This window comes from Phoxinus phoxinus, assembly GCF_949152265.1.
Source record: "Phoxinus phoxinus genome assembly, chromosome: 1".
NCBI lineage: Eukaryota > Metazoa > Chordata > Actinopteri > Cypriniformes > Leuciscidae > Phoxinus > Phoxinus phoxinus.
The window spans coordinates 29,616,406-29,637,742 of NC_136876.1; the positions used below are offsets into that span (position 1 = coordinate 29,616,406).

A 21,337-nucleotide genomic window follows, 5' to 3' on the forward strand; every position below is an offset into this window, starting at 1 on the left:
TTGTGAAACACAAGCCGAACGAAACCGTTAGCTCCGATCAGCTGGCAAGCTAAAGCTATAATGTGCCACTGATCAATTTAGCGCTCTGGCCAGTTCTTCTTGCAGCGCATGACGCACGCACGCACCCCACTGATTAATTTATCCTCCCAACTCCAGTCTGTACCTGTACCTTCAGCCACTACTGAATGTGTTCTCAGCCTCAGCTCACCTGCCTTTACCACATGAAAAGAGATGGTTGTGCAGCCTTGATAACGGAACGTAACAAAACTGACAGCGCGTTGTCAGGTTATGGGCTGTTTGTGCAAGTGGTCGGGATGTGAGTGCCGGGAGACAGCTGCGCATTCAAACGTGCGTCTCTCGGGAACGGATGCGCTTTGCGAGGACACGCAGGGCGAGGACCGACAGGCTAATCTTGGACGCAGACATTTCGGAATTAATAGAAGGAGATTTCCCATCAGTACAGCTGACAACTCTCCCTCTTCAACTCACCCACCCACCATTTTTAATAACAGTAATAAATAAATAAATAAAAATAGATATAATATTGCCATAAAAATGGCAGCTGTGAATTTTACATCAGTAGGGTAACTTTACACAAAATTACCGTGACAAAATAGGCTACAGTAAAGATGTTACAAGCATACGGGATGGCGTTGGTTTTATTTGACAGCTTCAACTGTGTCACTAATTGTATAATGTTATTATACATCTTATTTGATACAAATTTGTTACTGTAAATACTAAAAACATGCAATATAATGGAAGTAGCCTATACATGCATCCTATTTACTTGCTTTACTTGGCAGGCTAAATGTTTATAATATATATATAGGCCTATATATATGTAGTCTTAATAAAATCAATCTTAAAAAAAACATTTACCATAGGGCATATGGCAAGGAAACTGACAGTTTTGTTTTTAATTTAGGCCTATTATAATTTAATTCGTGTTACTATAAATTGTTAACAGTAGACTTTGTAAACAAATAATTTCTCGTCAAATTACGATTATCCATGCGTTTAAAAAAGCAGGTTTGAGAGTGAGTGAGTGAGTATAACCTCAAGAGCAAAAGGCTTTAGGGCGCGGTTGTTTTGCGAGTGCCAAAAATCAATAGACCCGCGCGACCTTAACAGTGCCCATGCACCTATTAGATATCACAGTAAGAGGTAAGCAGAAGAGTACTGTACATCACTGGTCAACCTTAAAGCGATAAAACGCTGCAGAAATAAAGCAAGAAATACCACAATATCACACAGCCTGCTACTGCTGCAAAAAAAAAAGAAGTGAACTTCACGGGAGAGACTCTCCTCTGGTCTGGATCTCTGCTCATCCCTTGATCTTGTGCAGCAGGCTGTTCGCTGTCTGAACCAGCACGCGTGTGATCAACCGTATGTGATGCGTTTAGCGTCCGTCCAGATTTAGAAGAGCCCGGGGGTCAAGAGCTCCAGCAGGCACCAGCCTCCAGTCAACAGATCAACAGCGGCTGACAGATTATTTTCTCATGTATCTCTGAACAAAACTATTTGGAAACACAACTGAAACGTAAATAATAAGGTGTCTCTTTTATCTGCTGTCTTTATTAAAAGAAATACTAGTGACATTTGCAGTCTCTGCTGTTTTAAATCACGTTGCTGCTAAATCATAATGAATGCCTTAATGAAATACCAAAGAAAGTGTTTATCTTGACTTTCACTAAACTCACAGAGCACCGATCTAATAATGACAGAGCGCCTCGCAGTCGTTTGCCAGGGCAGCTGTCCGTGGTGCTGAAACGTTGCACAAAGACCCAGCCATGGGTCAAACTGATTATTTCAAAATATGAATCCCTAAATTGAATATAAATAAAATAAATTATGATAACACAAAATTATTATAATAAAAAATATAAACAAACATTCATATTTGTCCTGCAATAACAAATTTAATAAAACAAAAGAGTGGTGGATTTTCAACAAATTCCTACTCAAATTTCAATAAGTAATTAAAAATAACACCAGCCAAGTGTTAACTTGGCAACAATTGATAGAGATCAATGTGTGGACAGATTATAATTTATACCTTTATTTTGTGCAACATACTAATTTAATGATTTGTAAAATTACCCTTAAACTTTTCCAAATTAACAACCTTGAGAATTGAGCTCCAAACTGCGGCCTAAATTCATTAATCAAACTGGACAGAGAAAAAAAACATGCAAATTATATGCTATATAAAGACTAGCTACATCTCTATAAAGGAATCAATCACAAAACAAGCCAGGACTCATTATCTGTCTAAACCAAAGCTGCCAATTTACAGTCTAGCAGCTTCCAACTCTGATCTAGACAAATCCTGCTCATCATCTGTCTTAGAACTGACAGCTGCCTCTAAAGGAATTTTGCACATCGCTAAAACATTTAAAACAAAAGTATGTTTTAGTGAGCCCTTTTTGCCATTTAGAAGATAGAGATAATAGAAAGGAGTGTATGTATATCTAATTAATTTATTCTTGCATTAACACTAATCTTCCTAATGAATTGTCTCTTGATATTGTGAATGTTTGGCCCGGTTGCACAGACAGGGCTTAGATTAAGCCAGGACTAGGCCTTAGTTCAATTAGGAGATCTAAGTAGCTTTTATAAACATGCCTTAGAAAATAACATTACTGGTGTGCATCTTGAGACAAAACAATGGCACTGACATATTTTAATATTAAGTCAGTGCAAGTTGCTTTCAGTTAAAACAGCTCAAACATGCATTTTAGTCTGGGAATATCTTAAGCCTTGTCTGTGAAACCAAGGGATAATGTATTGATTATGAATAGGGTTGATTGTATGGCGGTGCTGTATGCTGGGATGTGTGTTGTAGTCCTGTTGTGTCAGCCTTGTCACACAGTTGGGGTTCACAAGGCGACTGTTTTTTGAATGTCAGAGCCTCTCTCCTGCTGCCAAGCAGAAACACCCCTCCCTTAGTGCATTATTAAAGCATGCAACACTAATCTAACACAGCAGCGCACACAAAGCACACAGTCAACCAAAGAGAGACAGAAAGAGAGAGAAGTCAATAAGATATCTCACTAGACTGCTCGACAAAGACAAAATAAGTATATATTTTGCCAAAATATTTTGGGTCTCTTAGACTATGATTCGTTCTTTGACATTAGTTTGGTCAACTATTCTCAGATTCAGAGAAAATGTGGTGTAAAAATTGTCATTAAATCAATCCAAATTAAAGTGTTCTGTGCACCCATAAAACTGTCACATGTCAATCTGACAACAAAGTGTAAATGTGTGCCTGCAAATATTTGTGACAAAGAGATGTTAAAAAGGAGCACATACAAACACTGGGCTGATCAAGAATTCTGAAGTAATGCTGCTGAGTGTTTGCAGCAGAAGCTAAACTCAGTGACTCATAAAGTTGAATAATTCATAAACCGCATGTATACCAGGTTCTCTGCTCCTTATTTAACCTTTATCTTCCAGATATATATATACATCCCGCTGGTCAGTGGAACAAGCCACACCATAATATATCAGCCTTCTGTATGTTACTGTGTCAGATGCAATAAAAATGTAGGCCTACAAGAGAAATTAAGAATGTTGCAGACATGATTGCTTATTAAGTCTATAAACAGATCCGACCATAATAGAAGCTCATAAACACACAATTTTATACTACCAAAATGAAAACACAGATAATAGATACTTTTTGCTACAGGTAAGAGACAAAGATGGATATAGCTGTGATACTGAGACTGTGTGAGCCTAAAGTGGGCCATCGTTCTTTGAGCAGCGTGTTTTATTTGGGGAAGCGCCTGATGAAGGTATAATACATTTTTAAACAGCGTAGAATTATTAAAAGCCCCTGACAAAAATTCCATCCATCTCTCTTTTCTTTGCCTTTACCCCCTTCTGCTAACATATAGACAGTCTCATTAACAGCACCAACAGGAGATAAGCAAATAGACATGTTTCTGGATTAACATGCTAACATGACGTTTGACAAGCTGCAAAGAACTATTGTGCAGTTAAAATAAATAGTAAAACCACCTAAAAATGCCAGTAATAGCAAGAAATTTGGGAAGTCTTTGTTGATCTGCTTACAGCAATTTATCCTTGTATCAAAGTGCCTGTAAACTGCTCCAAACAACTTCAAGTGTTAAGTTGGCCAGCATCTTCACTAAAGGACAGAACTGAAGTCATCACAATATATTTTCACTCAACTGTCATACCTTTCTTTATGATCTACTTCCTCTCACTCGATTCCCAAGCTCAGTGTCTCTTTTCCACTCAAAGCCAATAATGTCGGACACAGCATGATTCCCATCCACTTAAAGCGATAGTTCACCTAGAAATGAATATCAATACAATTATTTTCTCACCCTCGTGTCATTCCAAAAATTATTCTTCTGTGGAACATAAAAGATATATTGAGAAATTTCTCAGTGTTGTTTTTTTGTGTACACAATATACTATTTGGTTATCAACATTCTTCAAAAAATATTTATTCAAATGCATTTGTGAGAGCAAGGCCTCTCTCTGCAACCTCTCTATGACTTGTACCTCTCCAGCAGGAAATCAAACTAAATTTACATTACAATCATTTGAGCAATATCACTTGACAAGCTCTCTGAATCTTGGAGGCTTAAATTGTTTCCTGTGTTCTTTAGATCAGCTGCTGTCAGTCATGAAGCCCATTGAGAGAAGGCACTTGCAGGAGGACAGGCTTGGAGGGCAGCCAGACAGACCTCTCAGGACGTGAGATAAATATGTTGCAGTGTTTGTCTGCATGTGTGTGTATGTGAATGTTCGGAGTTGATTTCTCCTTGAGAATTGACCCTTCTCTAAGCCCCACCTTAAATTTTTTTTTACTACCTTAGAACTGTCGCCATCCACCATTTTCTCAGACAATCTTCTGCTTTTTTCTAATGTAAATCTATTGACAATCTGTTTTGGAGGATCTACCAAAAATATGGTAAAACATTGTTTCTATCATAGAAACATTATGAACAGTTGTGTTCCCTAATATATAACTTTCAAATTAGGCTTTTCCTCTTTTCAGTGGACTGAGAAGCGGTTGTCTCAATTATGATTTAGCAGCAAGGTGATTTAAAACAGCAGAGACTGCAAATTTCACAATTTATTTTTAATACAAATTTCCAGTTTCTATAGGATGTTCTGTAAAGCCAGAGCAACGGTCACTAAAGGGGGTGGAGCTTAGCAATGGGTCAATTATGTTTTCAGTGTGTTAAAATGTAAAACTGCTTGTAAATGTAAATTGTCACAACTTAGCTAAAATGTAATGTAAACCAGTACATACCTGCTACAGAAACACACACTATTCTATGAGGTTATATGTTCCGAGTTATTCCTGGCTTTGAAATCTTCTAATCTTTACTGTAGTGGATACAGCTTGAATTTACTGCAGATTTCCACAGAGCCATGCATCAGCACTCAACATCTTACTGCCTGTAAATCTCACTTACCTACAGACTGTTTAATGCCCTCACTGCCACAAACAGCACTGCCTGACCATTACAATTACAAATAATTACCATCATTACAGTCTTGCGGGCTAATTGATGAGAGAAACCAGTCAATGTGGTGTGTGTGAGGGAGGGAGAGAGAGACAGACTCAAAAAAAGCTAAACGTCTAAAAGAATAGTGACTTAATCTGAAGAAGAAAAAAAAACATGTTAGAAATTGATTTGGATTGTATTGTGACACTTTTGGACAACAATATATTCCATATATATTTGGGTATATTGGGGGGGTTCATTACAAGAAACTGGATCTGATCAACTTAAAGATTTAGCAGAGGTGGGAAATAGGAAGAGATGAGAGAAGACAATATATGTTTTTCCCTTAATCACGTAACTTTAGAGTTAGGTCTCTTTTCCAAAAAAGGAGCTTGTAACAATTCCATATGTGGAGTCATATTGGGAGAACTCTGTTGACCACATTAATTGAAAAAAAGTATCGACTGCACCTTTGAAATACATAATAACTAACAAGGGTTAAGAAATCGTGTTCAAATTATTACATAGATTTTACCCGGCTAAAGCATATATTTGAAAATGCTCTTTTTGTGGTGCCACAAAAAAAAAAACCTGCTCTTCTCGGACTGTCCTCACACACAACTATTTTGGATGGAAGTTTATTAACTGCAATGTGCTTTTGTGCTTCTCATTGTTCTTTAAGGATGTGTTTGGCTTCTTTAACATTGAAAAAAAAATAGTGAGTACTTTATTATTAATCTCTTATAGCTCCTTGCAAAATTTCATATTCACAAAAGCAAATTCACTCGTCAAAGTTGGACCTCTTTTAGAAAAGAGCTTACATCCAAACTTTTTCATTTTCTTTAGCTCTTTTAAGACGGTACCTTTCATTCCATTCATTCATATAAATTTCATGTCCATCCTTTTTCATTTATTTTGCTACGGTTTGTGTATTTATTTATAAATGATATTTCACATCAATTTAAAAATTACAGTTTTTTCCACTGTATTTATCACAGCTAGCAACAGTCATATAGTGCCCCCCAGTGTTCAAAAGCGGCATTGCTATTAGAAATCAGATCTAGTATCCATGTTGTCTTGACTCAATGAAAACTGCATTGCGCAAATGAAACGTTTAGGTATGTAGCTACTGGTATGTATGTATGTATGTATGTATGTATTTTAGGTATGTAGCTACTGCAAGCAGCTCCATTTGCAAAATAAATAAAACGGTTCTAAAACTAACGAAATAATGTTTTGTAAAACTAAAATTAATTTAAAATAGTTGTGTAACTTAACTTGTCGTTAAAATTAGCATTTTTACTGTATTACAATTTCTTCTTGCATTTACAATTTCCTATAAAATCGTATTTTTTTTTTTCGTTGAGCACAATATAATGCTAGACTACTGCTAGAATGAAGAGGATTGAGTAAAATACTTCAACTCCCAGAATTCTTAACGAATTCAAAATGGCGCCTTAACATTGACAGTAGAGAGAGACACCGGTTCGCTGAATATTGTCTGTATAAAGGCGTCCTCATATGTCCTCGACAGTATGACATTGCTAATTAGAGTAGTGAAACAAGTGCAGAGGAAATATCTACAATGCCCCCTATTGTATAGGTTTTCAACGGATAACTCAGCACTACGAGAAGGGCCCGAGTGCAAAGAGGAGTGTAAATGGTTGTGTGGATCGTCTCAGGAAATTCTGTCCGCAGTGCGTGGACAAGTTGAAGTTAGGCAGAACTTCATCAGCGAGGAAGAGGAGAATGCCATTTTTAAAGAAGTAGAACCAGGACTTAGAAAAAAGCGATATGAATTTGACCACTGGGACGATGTAAGTAACACGTACATGTTTCTAGCTATAGAGCTGGTAAGTCCCGCCCCTCCGTAAAACCCCGCTGGACCTCAAAGTTGAAAAAGCGTCAATGCAAGTGAATGGGAGAAAATAATTATTTTCTGGTCCCGTTCGAATTGTGCCATGAATGTGAACATATGTTGTCTGTGAATTTTTTATATAATCTTTCGTGTGAAGAATGCGACAATTTAGCGGGTAGAAGTTTGATACGGGTAGACTTTGTGTGAGAGCACTTTGTGGACTACAACTCTTCGCTGCTGTCGACGCGTTTGAAACGTCAACACCACTAGCTCACGGCTCTAGCTCACGGATCCCGCTAGACATGGCTGTGTCTTTGGTGCACTTCACCGCCTTCTTTCAGGGAGAGGACAAAATCGTTGAGGTTGGCGAAAACCAAGGGTAAGTCAACTTTATGCGGTGACGTCACATAGGCGACATGTAGTCTTTCTCGTTATGTCTTTTCCACAACTGCTAGCCGACGAATCATACCATATACTGTCAAACTTGTAACATAAAAGATTATATAAAAAATTCACAGACAACATATGTTCACATTCATGGCACAATTCGAACGGGACCAGAAAATAATTATTTTCTCCCATTCACTTGCATTGACGGTTTTTCAACTTTGAGGTCCAGCGGGGTTTTACGGAGGGGGCGGGACTTACCAGCTCTATAGGGATGTTCGCCGTGACGTCACGACGCGCTCTGGTTGGCAAAAGAAAAGTAATGACCGCTTAAAGCGCAGCGCAAACACAGAAGAAAAATGGTTGTATCGTGCTTTGTGATCGGCTGTGTTAACAAGATCGATAAGAGTAATAACCCCAAGAGCTTCTATCGTGTACCTAAACAGCCTGAATCAAGAAAGAAAGCTTTGAATTTCTGCAATTAGGCGTCTATACCCAGCGGAAAACAATGGGAGCCAGCGGACCACGATCGAGTCTGCTACCTACATTTTGCGTTAAAAATTAAAACTAATTTTGTAAATAAATGTTACTAGTAGGTTCTATCGCATTGATGGGTTAATTAATGAATGCATAACTGTACAAAATACCGCGGAAGACGTGTCAAAGTGTTTGTTTACATAACTTTTTGTGCATGCTGTGACTGAGCAATGGAAGTATAATAACACTGACATACCCTTATAAATTAAGGGCAAATTATTGTATTTTCATTCATACATTTTACTTATATGTTAACCAATGTTATATATCAGAGGTAAGATAATTTTGATTCAAAATATAGCCCATGGATAAATTACACCTGTATTTTTACTCTAGTTGTAACATATTTACCAGTTATCCTTAGTTACAACAAGTAATATTCGTAATTATTACTTAATTTATAGGCATCTAAAGATTTGTACGCCTTCATCGACTCTCTGGTAAACATAGATGGCGTGTCGATGAGATACAGATAGATGTCGCCGAATGTCAAATCTGGCCATGTGTCCGGGCTTTTGCTCCAATTCTCACTCAGGTGATATTGATCAGGCAGAGAACATGAACCCTGGTTATATAAAAGCTTAACCTTATATCTCTTTTTTGGTTCTTCGGACAAATAATTAGCATATGCTGACAAAACACAGGTAGACCGCTGCGAGTCTGCGACATGTTTTGGTTCTTTCTGCCAACCAGTTCGCGACCACGCCCATATCGTGACGTCACATTTGACTCCGGCGAACATCCCTATACTGTGTACATACTGCCATCCAACGTCATTTCATAACAAAACTTAGGGGTAACAGTTGTTTATGATTGCTAACGTTACTCAACGTTAATACTACCTACTGGTAGTAGGCCATGGGTAATGCTTCTTAAGTTTAGTTACGACCTACCTGTACTTTTCGAACGAACTCCTTTTTGAAAACGTTGAAATATGTTATGTGTACTAGTAAAAGCCCTGAAAGCTGCAAATATAGAATTTGAGCGCGAACCGCGCGTTGGCCAATCAAGAAAGACCAATCAGTCGGCCCTCATCCAATGCCGTGAGTTTGGGGCGGGGCAGAATAACGGAACAGAGGGAAGTTTTTGGGAAACCTGCATGGAAACAATCCTTTCTGTCATTGGTAGTGCAACTCACTTCACCCACCTTCACAAAAATAATAATAATACTGCCATAGAAAAACAAAGGAGCGATTTTATTTATTTTTTCGTGTATTAATGGTATTTCATGTGGACTGGTTCAATTTGTTGAAAAATTAAACAATTTGCATATACATTAAACAACACAAATTGACATGTCTGGAATGACAATGTTTTTACATAAAAAAAAAACATTTATTAAATGCAACTTTATGTATTGCTAATACCAAATAATGTTGTAAACCCATTTCTAGTATGTTATATTTAACATTTCTGCTGTTCTGGCTATATACATTTACCCCATCTTCCAATTCCTTGGTACATTTCAAATGCTCTTACTATGCTCTCACTCATCAGAGACTTAATGAATAAAGCATGTATGAAAGAAAAAGTCAGGAACGTGGCATCATTTGAACACGCATCAGGCTGTTATTTCCATGACCTTAATCTCTTTTCCACTCAGGCTATCCACGGCTACAGAGAAACAGAACGGCTGCAGTGGGGAGTTATGTGTGAAAGCATCTTGAGGCGGGTGAGAGTAGCTGCATTTCCTGAAGGCAGTCCACTGCTTGGGCCGATTCATGTTCTGGACCTGGACAAAGAGGGCTATATCAAACCCCACATTGACAGTGTGAAGGTCTGCCTCGGAGTTATTTGTACAGTATTGTTCTCCATGGTTAAGTTATTTGTACATTATTTCTGTTCTCTATCTCTTGTCAGTTCTGCGGAAGCACTATTGCAGGGCTGAGCCTGTTGTCCGATAGCATTATGCGTCTGGTCCCAGAAAATAATTCCACAGATTGGGTGGAATTGCTTCTGAGTCGGCGCTCACTTTATATATTAAGGTAGTTACCAAACATATTTAATTTTCTTTCTTGTTATTCACATAATTTGCAGCCGCATAACAACTAAACTGCATTTTGCTTACCACAAAATGTGAACATTTCAAAAATTGTAAAACACTTTTTGTTTACATCAACAGGGATGATGCTCGTTTTAAATTCACCCATGAAATCCTGAAAGATGACGATTCCTTTTTCTCAGGACACAAGATTCCACGTCATCGCCGCATCTCTGTGATCTGTCGAAACCTGCCTGTGTAAAGGAATTAAGACTGGACTGACCATAGCACTCTTCTTGGAAACACTGTGACTCACTGGTCTTGAAGTCGACACATTGTTCACCTTTCAGATACTCTCATATGGCTAGAAAAATACCTCTGGACTATTATGAAGGGGAGGGGGATAAGATTTATGAAATTTATAATGTAAAATGAGAAAAGGAAAATCATTGGAACTGTTTCTATTTATAATGTCTATGAGTAGATATTTTCTGCTACCCACTAATTGTGGCTTTCTTCAAATAAAAAAATACTATTGCATAGAATATTGCATTTAAAACAAATGAGCACAAACACTGGTATTCATTCTAAACAAATTTAATGTCCTACCAAGGAGAAAAACTCCTGCAAAAGTTGTAACATTTACAGCTTTTAAACAGTGCAGTTAAAAAAAAAGCAGACAAACAAAATAAGAAATGAATATGCAATAAAAGCCACAACTGCAGCTGCATTATCTGGATAAAGTCCCTCTCAAAATTCATTAGTTTTCTTGAAAAGAATCTTGAAAGAAGGATGTTACCCAGTGTCTCTCTGATTCTAAATTTGTCATTAAGAGGCATGTGAACTTTACAAACACATATTTCCAATATCCGTTATAATATACAAAAACATACTCCTAGCTTTCTTCTCACCATTTTCTTTGTCGTTTTACTCTTTAGACCTCCAGCGCTCTCATCTGTGACTCGATTAACAGTATTTAAGAACTACTGTTAATAAATGCTGGATGATTAAAAGCAAAATGACAGAAAGAAAATCAGGAAGTTTCAGACCTACCAAATAGGTCTTGAACTAAATGAGCTGTATTATAAAAGGAGAGGCTGCTGGTGATGGGCGCTCAGTGTTTCACTCTCTCCTCGGTTGGGTTCACTCAGTGAGGTAGAAGTGCATCTTTTCATTGATGTTCTTCCTCTCTGGGTTAAGCCTCTTCAAGATCTGGGCAAGCACGTTGACTGTCTGCTCGCTGCTAAGGCCTGTGCGCTTAGTCTGGAACTTCTTCAGCAGGTCTTTAGTGGTCATGGGCTTCCTGATGAGATACCTGCGCACAGCATCCTCTGTCAGCTGCACATCACTAAAGGGGAGATGGAAGAATGGATTTTATGTATGCATGTTGAAATAAGCAAGACATAATATGGTTTTTGACTATGGCAGAACCTTTCTGCAATTTGGAGGGGTTAATAGGTATCATGAACTGCAATATGTTGGAGATGTGTGATGTGTTGAGATTTAGTATAAACTCTGAATTATGGGTGTAATACACACACAGTGGCATACTGTTAATAGATGAAATGGACTGCACAGCTGGATAATGGAGAAAAGATGGGACCCATAGCTGGGAAGAAAAGTGAGCTGAAGATTGTCTGAATCTGGGCAGTCAGTCTCTAGGGAATGTTTAAATTCATCATGAAATCAAATTAATGTGCCCTCATAATATTTCATCAAAATGAGTTCCCCTCCCTCTTCCAGCAACATCTCTTCTCTGATGACCCGTTTGCTAGTGCAATGGTGAAACAACCAGTCACTCACATTACGTCACAGCAGTAGCAAACCACAACCATCCAGCGATCCAATCAATTTTCAATTGACAAAATCATGCCCCACCCTACATTTTTGTATTGTTCAAGACGTCATTCAATATACATAACAATAGGGAAGAAAATTGATCGATCGTCGTTTAAATTAACGATCAATTAATCGATTAATCGTTAGCCTTAATACTGCAATATGCATCTGCTGCAGTGGCATGGCCAACAGCGTGACAGGGTCTGCAAATCCTGCAAAAAAACGCGATGTTCCTCACCAAATGAATGAGAATGTTTTTTAATCTGACAATTTAATTAATTTAATAATAAAATATAATGACTAATAATACAACGTGTCACCAACGCCGCCTCAGATGCGTGCAGATTCTGTGTGACTGTTGTGGACGTGCTCTCCCTGGAACAACGCACTGAAGACGGCAACTAAACCCAATACATTCACAACAGTTTAATACAGTAGTGTTCTCATGTTATGTAATATGTCAGTCCCAAATTATTCATCGTTATTATTAGTCGTGCAGTGCTAGTTGCTAGCTGAGCAGAAATACATAATCATGTTTGTCTTGGTCCCCCTCAAAGTTGCTTTAGAATTTCTCCTCAGCGTTAAGGTTAAAGCAACACTAAATAACTTTTTCTCTGCGGTCTCCCTACAGGTTGGAAGCGGAATTGTTCATTACCGCTGTCGTAAATAATTTAGCCTACCGCAGCCTACTGTCGATCGCACGCTCGCTGTTTATCCAGCACCAGCTTTGTGCACAGACAAGTGGTTGTATGATTTCATGAAAGTATGATGTATTGCGACATCAGAAACTAAGAAAAACTAAATGATGACTATTGTAACGCTTGACGTAAAGCAAGTCGAATTTGCAGTTTTCTTGTGTCTCATTCAAACTACAGAAACGCTACCCGATCTGGCAAACTTGCATAGTGTGGTTATAGCAGAAATAGGGCCGCAAAGCAAATCCATTCACCCTTTCACCCTGTTACGACTTGATGAACCACTGATACGATTTTGGAAACATTATTTTAAGGTAAAAAATTCTTTAGTGTTGCTTTAAGAGGCCCATCTATCACGGTTTTCCATGTTTGTAGAGTTAGTTTGTGGAGTAAATATATAGGCTTTAATCTTTAATACACAGCTTTTTTTTAAAATGGCGGGTGCTGGTGTTTCGCGTGCGTTCGGCCAATCAGCATACTCTAACATCACTGGTAGTTCCTATATTCCTGGTTTAGACCCTACTCTGAAGTAACAGCTAAATTAGTTCCTCCAAAAGGAATTCCTAAAACTAAAATCGTTCCTGCGGTGCAAACACGGCAATATAGTTGCCGTTCTAGGAACTATGAAAAGGTTACTCCAGTGCGAAAGCCCCTTTTGAGAAAAAAAAAAGTACCTGGCGCTCGGGGTGGATTTCCCGGATACTGGTTGGGGTGTGCTCTTCCCTGAAGAGCTCTGAGGGCTGGGCTCCATCTTTAATCTCTTTGCCGCCGGAGTCTCTGAGCTCGGTATTGTCGTCTGCCGCTTACCTGAGACAGATGAGCAAACATGAAGTTGAAACTTTGCCTAAACCTTAGCAGTGCAGAGAAACAGACAAGATGAAATAAGATACTAGGCAGATAATATAACATAATGGCTTAATGCGTTAAGGGAATACTCCCCCGAATTTTTTTTTTACTCTCATTCAAAAATCATTCACTCTCCCTTATGCAGTCCCAGACTTATATGACTTTCTCTCTTTAGATAAACAGAAATAAAGGTTTTTAGAAAAATAAGCAATGAGCAAGCGCATTGTGAAACCTGCTCAAGACTGACTGTCCTGTGCTTCCACAAATTGGCACTTCTCGTGAGATTCACAACACGTTTATGTCATGTTTCACAACGTGCTGACATTTGTCAAGCGATGCTTTAGTTTAAAAAATATATATATATTTCTCACATCATGGATGAGCCATGAGAAAGAAGCCACTAGATATCAACTAAAGTGGATTTTCAAAGGGAAACAAATGAATTAAAATGACTTTAGAATTCACAAAATAACAGTTAATTGCATTAACATGCAATGTAATACCTATGAGAAAACATTTTAATGTGTTACATTAACAATGCATCTATATTTAATTTTTTCACCAATGTCTAGGGGCTGTTGACACCTCGTCACTTCATGCGTTTTCTCAGATTGGATAGCTATCTGATTTATTAAAACGATTCCATTTACACCTGGTCACATAAATGTGTTTCACATTTATCTTCATGTTATCATTCAATTCCCGCGCTCTATGCAGATTTAATGGAGTGCACGTCAACAAATGCAACAGATATGAGATGCATTTTATTGATCATCAGCTAAAATTTGGAAATCAAAGACCGCAATAAGAGAGAGTGGCAACAGCCCTGGTAAGATTATTTAGTTTCTTTACATTTAATGAAGATGATTGTGTGTTAAGCGTCTGCGACTTAGCCTACTTTCACTTTGAAAGTTGGCTTGATGAATAGATGCTCAGCTTCTCATCTGCCGCGATGCGTGTTGCAGTAGCGTCGTAATATCTGACTATAACATGACATATAGCCTATAACACGCTCACACATTTCTTTTTTAATAAACCATATTCGACAACATATAAAAATTAAAATCTTTAGAGTAATTTAATAAAGCCGCAGCCTACATTACCAAGCGCGAACCATTGACAGTGAATGAAATGAAGCAAACGTGCAGGCCATAGTGTAACATGCGTAAACCAATGGTGTAAACATAATCATAGATGACGCTCCACGGGTCTTTATTTAAAAGCAAGAACATAGCCTACGTTTGTATGTAGGCCTAGGCAATTTATATTCACAATACTTACTGAAATATAATTTATATATTTTTTTTCTGCATTTGTATTACTGTAGTTGTTTGAAGAGTAAAAAAAAAAAAAAAAAATCGGTCGGTCTTAACGCAAGTTTACAACCCGCAAGTCGGTCGGACTAAAAGGGAATTTTTTTTTATAATTGGGTCGGCCCTAAATTGACAGTTTGGTCGGGTTACGGCAAGCAAGAATATTTTTAAGGATGGCCTAACTGAATTATTTTTTACTTTACTCCACAATTATATATATATGTGAATAAATCAATTATCTAATCATCATATCATGCAATTAATTTAATTGAAAGTTTCTTTGAGTGTACCTTGTTCCAGTTTGTTGGCAGCGGCACGCAGAGTGTTTGAAGTGGCAGCGTTGTCGATAGAAGGTGTGCCAGGTCGACTTCCTGTTCTTGAACTACCTGCTGATCCTCGTCCACCCCCTCGCTTAGGAGGTGTGCGCTTCTTCTGTGAGAGGGGAGACAACAAGAGGGCACTGTACCATATACACATGAAAATCCATCAGAAAAACAACAACTACTCTCACTCTCTCCCTCTCATTCGATTCTCTTTCCCAAACACACGCACATGCACGCAAATGTAGGCCATTACCACCATGAACAGTGCTGAAGCTGCCTCTCCTTCAATATCACTGTCCTCGGAGCTGTCTGACTCGCCACTGCTGTCTGAAACAACAAACAATGATTTTTACAAAAAAAAACAAAAAAAAACAATACTAATACATTCATCAGATAGAAAAAAAATAATTCTGGAACAATATCATTCCTCTGTGATTATTATTAGTTGTGGTGTGTACTATGCTATTTTTTTACATCTAGATTTTTTTTTTTAACTATGTCTTTATTGTTATCGTTATAGTTATTGTCCTTCATGTGAAAGGGCCTTAAAGGGATAGTTCTCCCAAAAATTTAAATTCTATCATCGTTTACTCACCCTCAAGTTGTTCCAAATCTGTATGAGTTTCTTTGTTCTGCTGAACACAAAGGAAGATATTTGGAAGAATGTTTGTAACCAAACAGATCTCGGGCCCCATTGACTACCATAGTATTTATTTTTTTCCTACTATGAAAGTCAATGGGACCCGAGAGCTGTTAGATTACAAAGGTTCTTCAAAATATCTTCTGTGTTCAGCAGGACAAAGAAACTTATACAGGTTTGGAACAACTTGAGGGTGAGTAAACTATGGCAGAATTTTCATTTTTGGGTGAACTATCCCTTTAAGAGTAACACTTAAAAAAAATATTTATCAAAATATTCATTCAAAAACAGAAATAAATCACTAAGAAAAGCTATTTGGTAATGTTTTTTAAATGCATTCTATAAGTTGCATTTGAAATTATTTTATGCATTACTATTGCATTTATCTAAAATTGTAAACATTACTTAAACAGTTATGAATGTATTTTTTTGTCAGCTTTAAGGTGGTTTATTATTTTACTGATAAACATTGTTAAACATTAAATTAAACATTTTAAATGCTTCTGTATTATATAAATACTTTATATAATTTTTTTAATGGTTGATCAAATTAGTCATTTTATTTTCATTTTTACATGGCACAACTAGGCTTCAGTAAATGTAAATCACCATCACTGGGCGCGTTTCCATTACAGATTTGCACAAAACTTTTGCGATTTTTTTCTAAATGTCGACAAAAAACTATTGCGAAATGACGCCGTTTCCATTAATCGATGTTATGCGACTAAAACAATTGTTTCCTCTCGCAATAAGTAATTCCAAAAATCATGCCAATGGACGTTGGTAGGTTTATGTATATCCCAGCCATCGCACTAGCCATTATTATTGATCGAAGGAGAAGTAGGTGTGTTATCCAAGCATTAATGGCAAGGAAAGACCCTTATACTTGTGAGCACAAGGTGTTTCTCCCTCATATCTGCTTCAAGGTCTTGATTGTGGCATTTCTTTGAGGTTTAGAATCCAGTATTCCTGTAATTCTTTTGTCTTTTATGAATTTAATAAAGAACTCTCGTATTCTGTCCAAACGCGCCTCGTCATCTACGTCAGGTGACCTGTAAATGAGCAAAAACATTTACAAAATGCAAAAACAGTTTCCAGTGCAGTTTTGTGAAATATTTAGTTGGAGCCATTATGTTGAAATATATTTTGTTTGAGACACTAGAGGGCGTATGAGTATTTTGAGTATACTTAAGCCAGGTAATGATGAGTTTCAGGTGCGCATATGGAAGGTCAAACAAACTTTTTGTATAGTGCACAGTATCTCCGTCTGTCACGCGGAAGACCGGGGTTCGATTCCCCGACTGGGAGCCAAGCACGCGTCAGAAAAAAACATTTGCGTCCCTACATATTTATTTTTCGATTGCCTGAAAAAACACCTCATGTGAGCGTAAAAACTTTTTTGCGATAAATGGGAGTTTTTGCGCAATTGACGTGTTTCCATTAGGCGTATTTTCAATTCGCAATTTGAATTTGCGCAATTTGAAAGGTAATGGAAACGCAGCTACTGTGAAATACAATTAATAAATTGTCAAATTGAGTGATTTTACCTTTCTTTTTCTTCTTTTCCACCTGCACCGGTGTCTTCTTTCCATCTTCCTCCTCTTCTTCCTCCTTGGCATCTTCCTCATTCTTGTTTTCTTCCTCACTCTCTTCCTCACTTTCAGACATTTCATCAATTCCTGAAAAAAAGCCGTTAGAGCTTCACAGAGTTGCCTCAAATCAAATATCTGCATTAGATGAAAGTACATTCCTGCAAAAAAGGGAGAAAACCCCTTTAGTCACCAACCTTTCGGAACGCCCTCTCCCTTATTGGGCTTGGTCTTCTCTTGCTCCTCTTCTTCAGAACTGGAGCAAAGAAAAGAAGATGATAATGATTAGACTGCAGTAACCATGAAAAGAGGGCTGTTTGCATCTGGCAACAGTAACTGTTCATAAAGATTTGTGCGTCATTGGAGTCAGTCACCTGCTCTCATCAGACATGTAGTCCACCTCCAACCCCTCAAAGTCACCATCATCACTATCCTCGAATCCTTCAAAGTCGCTGCCCTTTTTCTTCTTCTTCTTTCCCTTGCCTTTGGGGCCTTTGTCCTTTTTACTTTTCGCTTTGGCTTCATCATCTGCATTGAAAGAAGACATTTAGTTCACAAAGTCCTACATGAGACACTCCTCTTCCTCTCAGACCCTTTGCCCACCTTCTCCATTGCTGCCTTCGCTCTCATCGCTGCTCATTTCCAAGTCTTCCTCGAGGTCATGTATGCGCAGGTCTCCACCCCTGCCTCCCTTCTTCTTCTTTTTCTTCCCTCCTTTTTCTCCTTCTTCATCATCATCGTCTCCTCGCTCCTGTTCTCGGAAACGTCGCTGGAGCATGATACTGAAGTGGTTCACCACTTTGTTCCTCCTATATGCAAAAATAATCAGATGTGATGTTTGAGCTTTAGACACATTTACAATGATCACAAACTTGCTTTCTAGGAGTGCCATCAGGGTTATTCCCATGAATGCAACCACTCAACCTGCCCTCACCTGCCCCACTCTTCCTCTGCCTCCTCGGCTGTGAGCGTGCGGTGTTTGGCCTGCGGTGTGAAGTTATACCAGGCGTGCACAGGAAACGCCTCAAAGGCACCATCGGCACACTGCGTGAAGATGTAGTAGGATGCGTTCTCTGTGACTCCGCCTTTTTTCAGACCCTTGAATCTAAGTGGTAGAGGGGAACATGAGGTGTTGTCCAAAGGTATGCAACACAAACACATTTCACGCTATGAATAAACACTTGGCCGTATGGATTCTGTTTTATTTCCAACCAAATTTCATGTTTTCTGTTTAAATCTTTCTGAATTTCATTTTAATGAAACTGTAATAATCAAAAGGGATATCTAAACTAAATTCATAAAACTTTAATAATTCGTTTTTTACATTTTTACAATAACAGTGCATATAAAATGCATTTGATTTTTTTCTGAAATTCTGTGTTGTCTGTTTTCATTTGTCTGGATTCTGTTTAACTACTTCATACAAATATATATATATTATATATTACAATTGTGGTAATCAAATAAATGCATAACACTAACAATTTAATTAATCTTTTAATATGTAATCAAGTGAAACTTGAACAATTCCTTTCAAACAAAATGCTACAAAACAGAGGTTTATTGTTTAAATTAAAGTATGGATGAATAATGGTGTGGTATTCCTTAAAGGTACACTATGTACACAATACATCATCACTCCTTTCAAAACGTGTTTTTGTCTTATGCTGATTTACTATGGTAAGCCTGTTATAAGTGATTATATTGTAGATGCGAGTCATGCGACAGGATGGTTTTCATAGAGAATGGCGTGTATATGGGAATCACCCGTTTAAAAAAAAAAACACTGAGCAGAGTAGAGTCTGCTAGCAAAAAGAGAACGCGACAGAGCTCGTAATAAAATGGGAATCAACACTGGCTTGGCTTTTCGGAGATGGCGAGAACTGAGGGATTTGAAATGTTGTAAAAGCGACAGACACACTATTGTGAAGGGTCATTTCATTATGTTTGATTAAGTGTACAGCCCTACTTTTGATTTATTCATCCAAATTTTGCAAACTTCCACAAGATTCAATATAAATTATATTTTTATTACTGGATTCCACTATTCCGTCTATGTTTATAGGACACTAACATCAAATAAGGTGACAGAACAGCAATTATTTGCTTATTAAGCATAATCATTCTAAGAATGTGCAGCTAATCACTCAAGAAAGTGGCAAATAGACTAAAAGAATAAAGACGTGTACCTTCTTCCTGCCTTGCCATTAACTTTAAGGATCCAGGGCTGGTCCTCCACCTTGAACTCCTTCTTAACGATGCCATACTTCTTTCTCCGTGATTCCTCTTTCTGTTTCTTTCCAAACTCACTGCCTGCCGCCCCCTCCTGAGACTCCTCCTCACCATATATACGCCTATTGCTCATGTCCCGCTCCATACGAGCCTAAACACGATGGATGGATGGTTATAACATAAAAAAAAAAGAGAAAACAAATGGAAAAAGACAGGGAAAAAAATATGGCATGGAATAAAGTAGTGGCCTTATATAAAGCCAGTTTACCTGAGTCCATGCAGAACAACTGACTTTATCACCAGCATTGAAAGCCATTAAGTTGTATTTCTTACTGGTATTTCTGTTGGGCAAAGAAAGAAGTCCTGAGATCAGACATCAATCACTTCTTCTTCTTCTTTTTTTTTTTTTTACAAAGATCACTCTAGTTAAAATGATGATATAATATAAATAATTAAAATCTTACTTAGGAACTCGTACTACATACTCCGTTGTGGAGGAACTGCTGCTCCCCTGCAAACAAGAACAATCTCTTAGGGCAGAGAGACAGTTATACTTACAGTATACTTATACTGTACTGAACTGTACAGTTTGATGATTATATAGATAAAATGTATACATCACTTCTAAAATGATGATGAGGCACTTACCAGTGACGTCATCACAGCAGAGCAAGAAGTGCCCTTAATAACCTGCAAGAACATATAATAAGTTCTATAAAACGGGCCTCGAATTCTGTCATATGATCATGTTGGCCCACATGAGGCGACTCCTTTAACGTCAAATACAACTTTAATCAAAAGACACATAGCTTTTATTTGGCTGCTGACATGACTGGATTATTCCACACAAAACGTAACTTGGATTTCAGATCAAAAGTAATTTTCACATGCTATATTGTGATGTACATTTCAATGGTTCTTGGTATAAATATTCAGTAACGTTAGCCATGTTGTGACGTTAATAAAGAGGGAAATGAACAGTCAGCAGGTCATGGGCAAAATGAACCCATTAATAACAGGCTGGCTCCCTTACGTAGATACACTTATTTAATGTGTGTATGATACACACATTAAATAAGTCTTGACTTACAAGACAATGGAAGTGGACAGCACATGTTCTCAATATTATTATTACACTGGATGAATTCACCGACATTGATTTTATTCATTTAACATCCAGAGTATGCATTTAAGGTAGACAACGCGCTTAACTCACCGTAAAATCTTTAACTTAAGTTGTGCTGTGTTGATGTATGTATGAACGGATGTAACGTTATGTACCTTTAACCGGACAAATAGAGAAGGTCCGATGCTCCACTTCACTTAACAATACTTGTAGCACCTCGTCTGGCTGCTGATATCGTTTCTTATTTGGGTATTCGATAAATAGATATAGTAAACTCTCTATAAAAAGATACACTAACAAAATTAGAGATAAGATGGAAGCAGCTCACACTCCCCACAACGAATATTCTTCTTCTCTGAGCTTGTCATTTGTTTCATTGAGACTTACTGCCACCTGCTGTACCGAATAATTACTGCTAGTGATGGGCTCTTAAAGGGATAGTTCACTTTAAAATGAAAATTCTGTCATCATAT

General features: G+C 37.7%; 2 protein-coding genes across 5 annotated transcripts; one reads left to right on the forward strand and one right to left on the reverse strand.

Annotated features, from left to right (window-relative positions):
* The first annotated feature begins 6,897 nt into the window (after positions 1 to 6,897).
* Positions 6,898 to 11,285, forward strand: alkbh7 (alkB homolog 7). Its single transcript, XM_079618534.1, has 4 exons — positions 6,898 to 7,315; positions 9,884 to 10,057; positions 10,141 to 10,265; positions 10,403 to 11,285. Exons 1-4 carry the CDS (start codon positions 7,034 to 7,036, stop codon positions 10,521 to 10,523), a joined length of 702 nt encoding a protein of 233 aa, XP_079474660.1. The 5' UTR covers positions 6,898 to 7,033; the 3' UTR covers positions 10,524 to 11,285.
* On the reverse strand, positions 10,843 to 21,271 carry gtf2f1 (general transcription factor IIF, polypeptide 1). Of its 4 annotated transcripts, none has more exons than XM_079618506.1 (14): positions 21,020 to 21,271; positions 20,387 to 20,428; positions 20,203 to 20,249; positions 20,007 to 20,079; positions 19,696 to 19,889; positions 18,441 to 18,611; positions 18,110 to 18,315; positions 17,881 to 18,034; positions 17,704 to 17,762; positions 17,465 to 17,596; positions 15,534 to 15,604; positions 15,245 to 15,386; positions 13,470 to 13,602; positions 10,843 to 11,609 (listed from the first exon to the last, which is right to left on the reverse strand). In XM_079618506.1, exons 2-14 carry the CDS (start codon positions 20,396 to 20,398, stop codon positions 11,405 to 11,407), a joined length of 1,599 nt encoding a protein of 532 aa, XP_079474632.1. In that variant the 5' UTR covers positions 20,399 to 20,428; positions 21,020 to 21,271; the 3' UTR covers positions 10,843 to 11,404. The 4 variants fall into 4 exon arrangements, with proteins under 4 accessions (XP_079474632.1, XP_079474630.1, XP_079474633.1 ...); XM_079618504.1 differs by having other exon boundaries at positions 15,531 to 15,604; XM_079618507.1 differs by having other exon boundaries at positions 20,955 to 21,267.
* Positions 21,272 to 21,337: the final 66 nt, after the last annotated feature.

Excerpts from the sequence above, each read along its gene's own strand:
- alkbh7 (XM_079618534.1), top strand. The coding sequence starts at position 7,034 with ATGACATTGCTAATTAGAGTAGTGAAACAAGTGCAGAGGAAATATCTA. Across the intron at positions 10,058-10,140 it reads CCCACATTGACAGTGTGAAG|TTCTGCGGAAGCACTATTGC; the intron begins GTCTGCCTCGGA and ends ATCTCTTGTCAG. Across the intron at positions 10,266-10,402 it reads CGCTCACTTTATATATTAAG|GGATGATGCTCGTTTTAAAT; the intron begins GTAGTTACCAAA and ends TTACATCAACAG.
- gtf2f1 (XM_079618504.1), bottom strand. Across the intron at positions 20,080-20,202 it reads TATGTAGTACGAGTTCCTAA|AAATACCAGTAAGAAATACA; the intron begins GTAAGATTTTAA and ends TTTGCCCAACAG. Across the intron at positions 13,603-15,244 it reads TGCCAACAAACTGGAACAAG|GTAAGCGGCAGACGACAATA; the intron begins GTACACTCAAAG and ends CATCTGTCTCAG.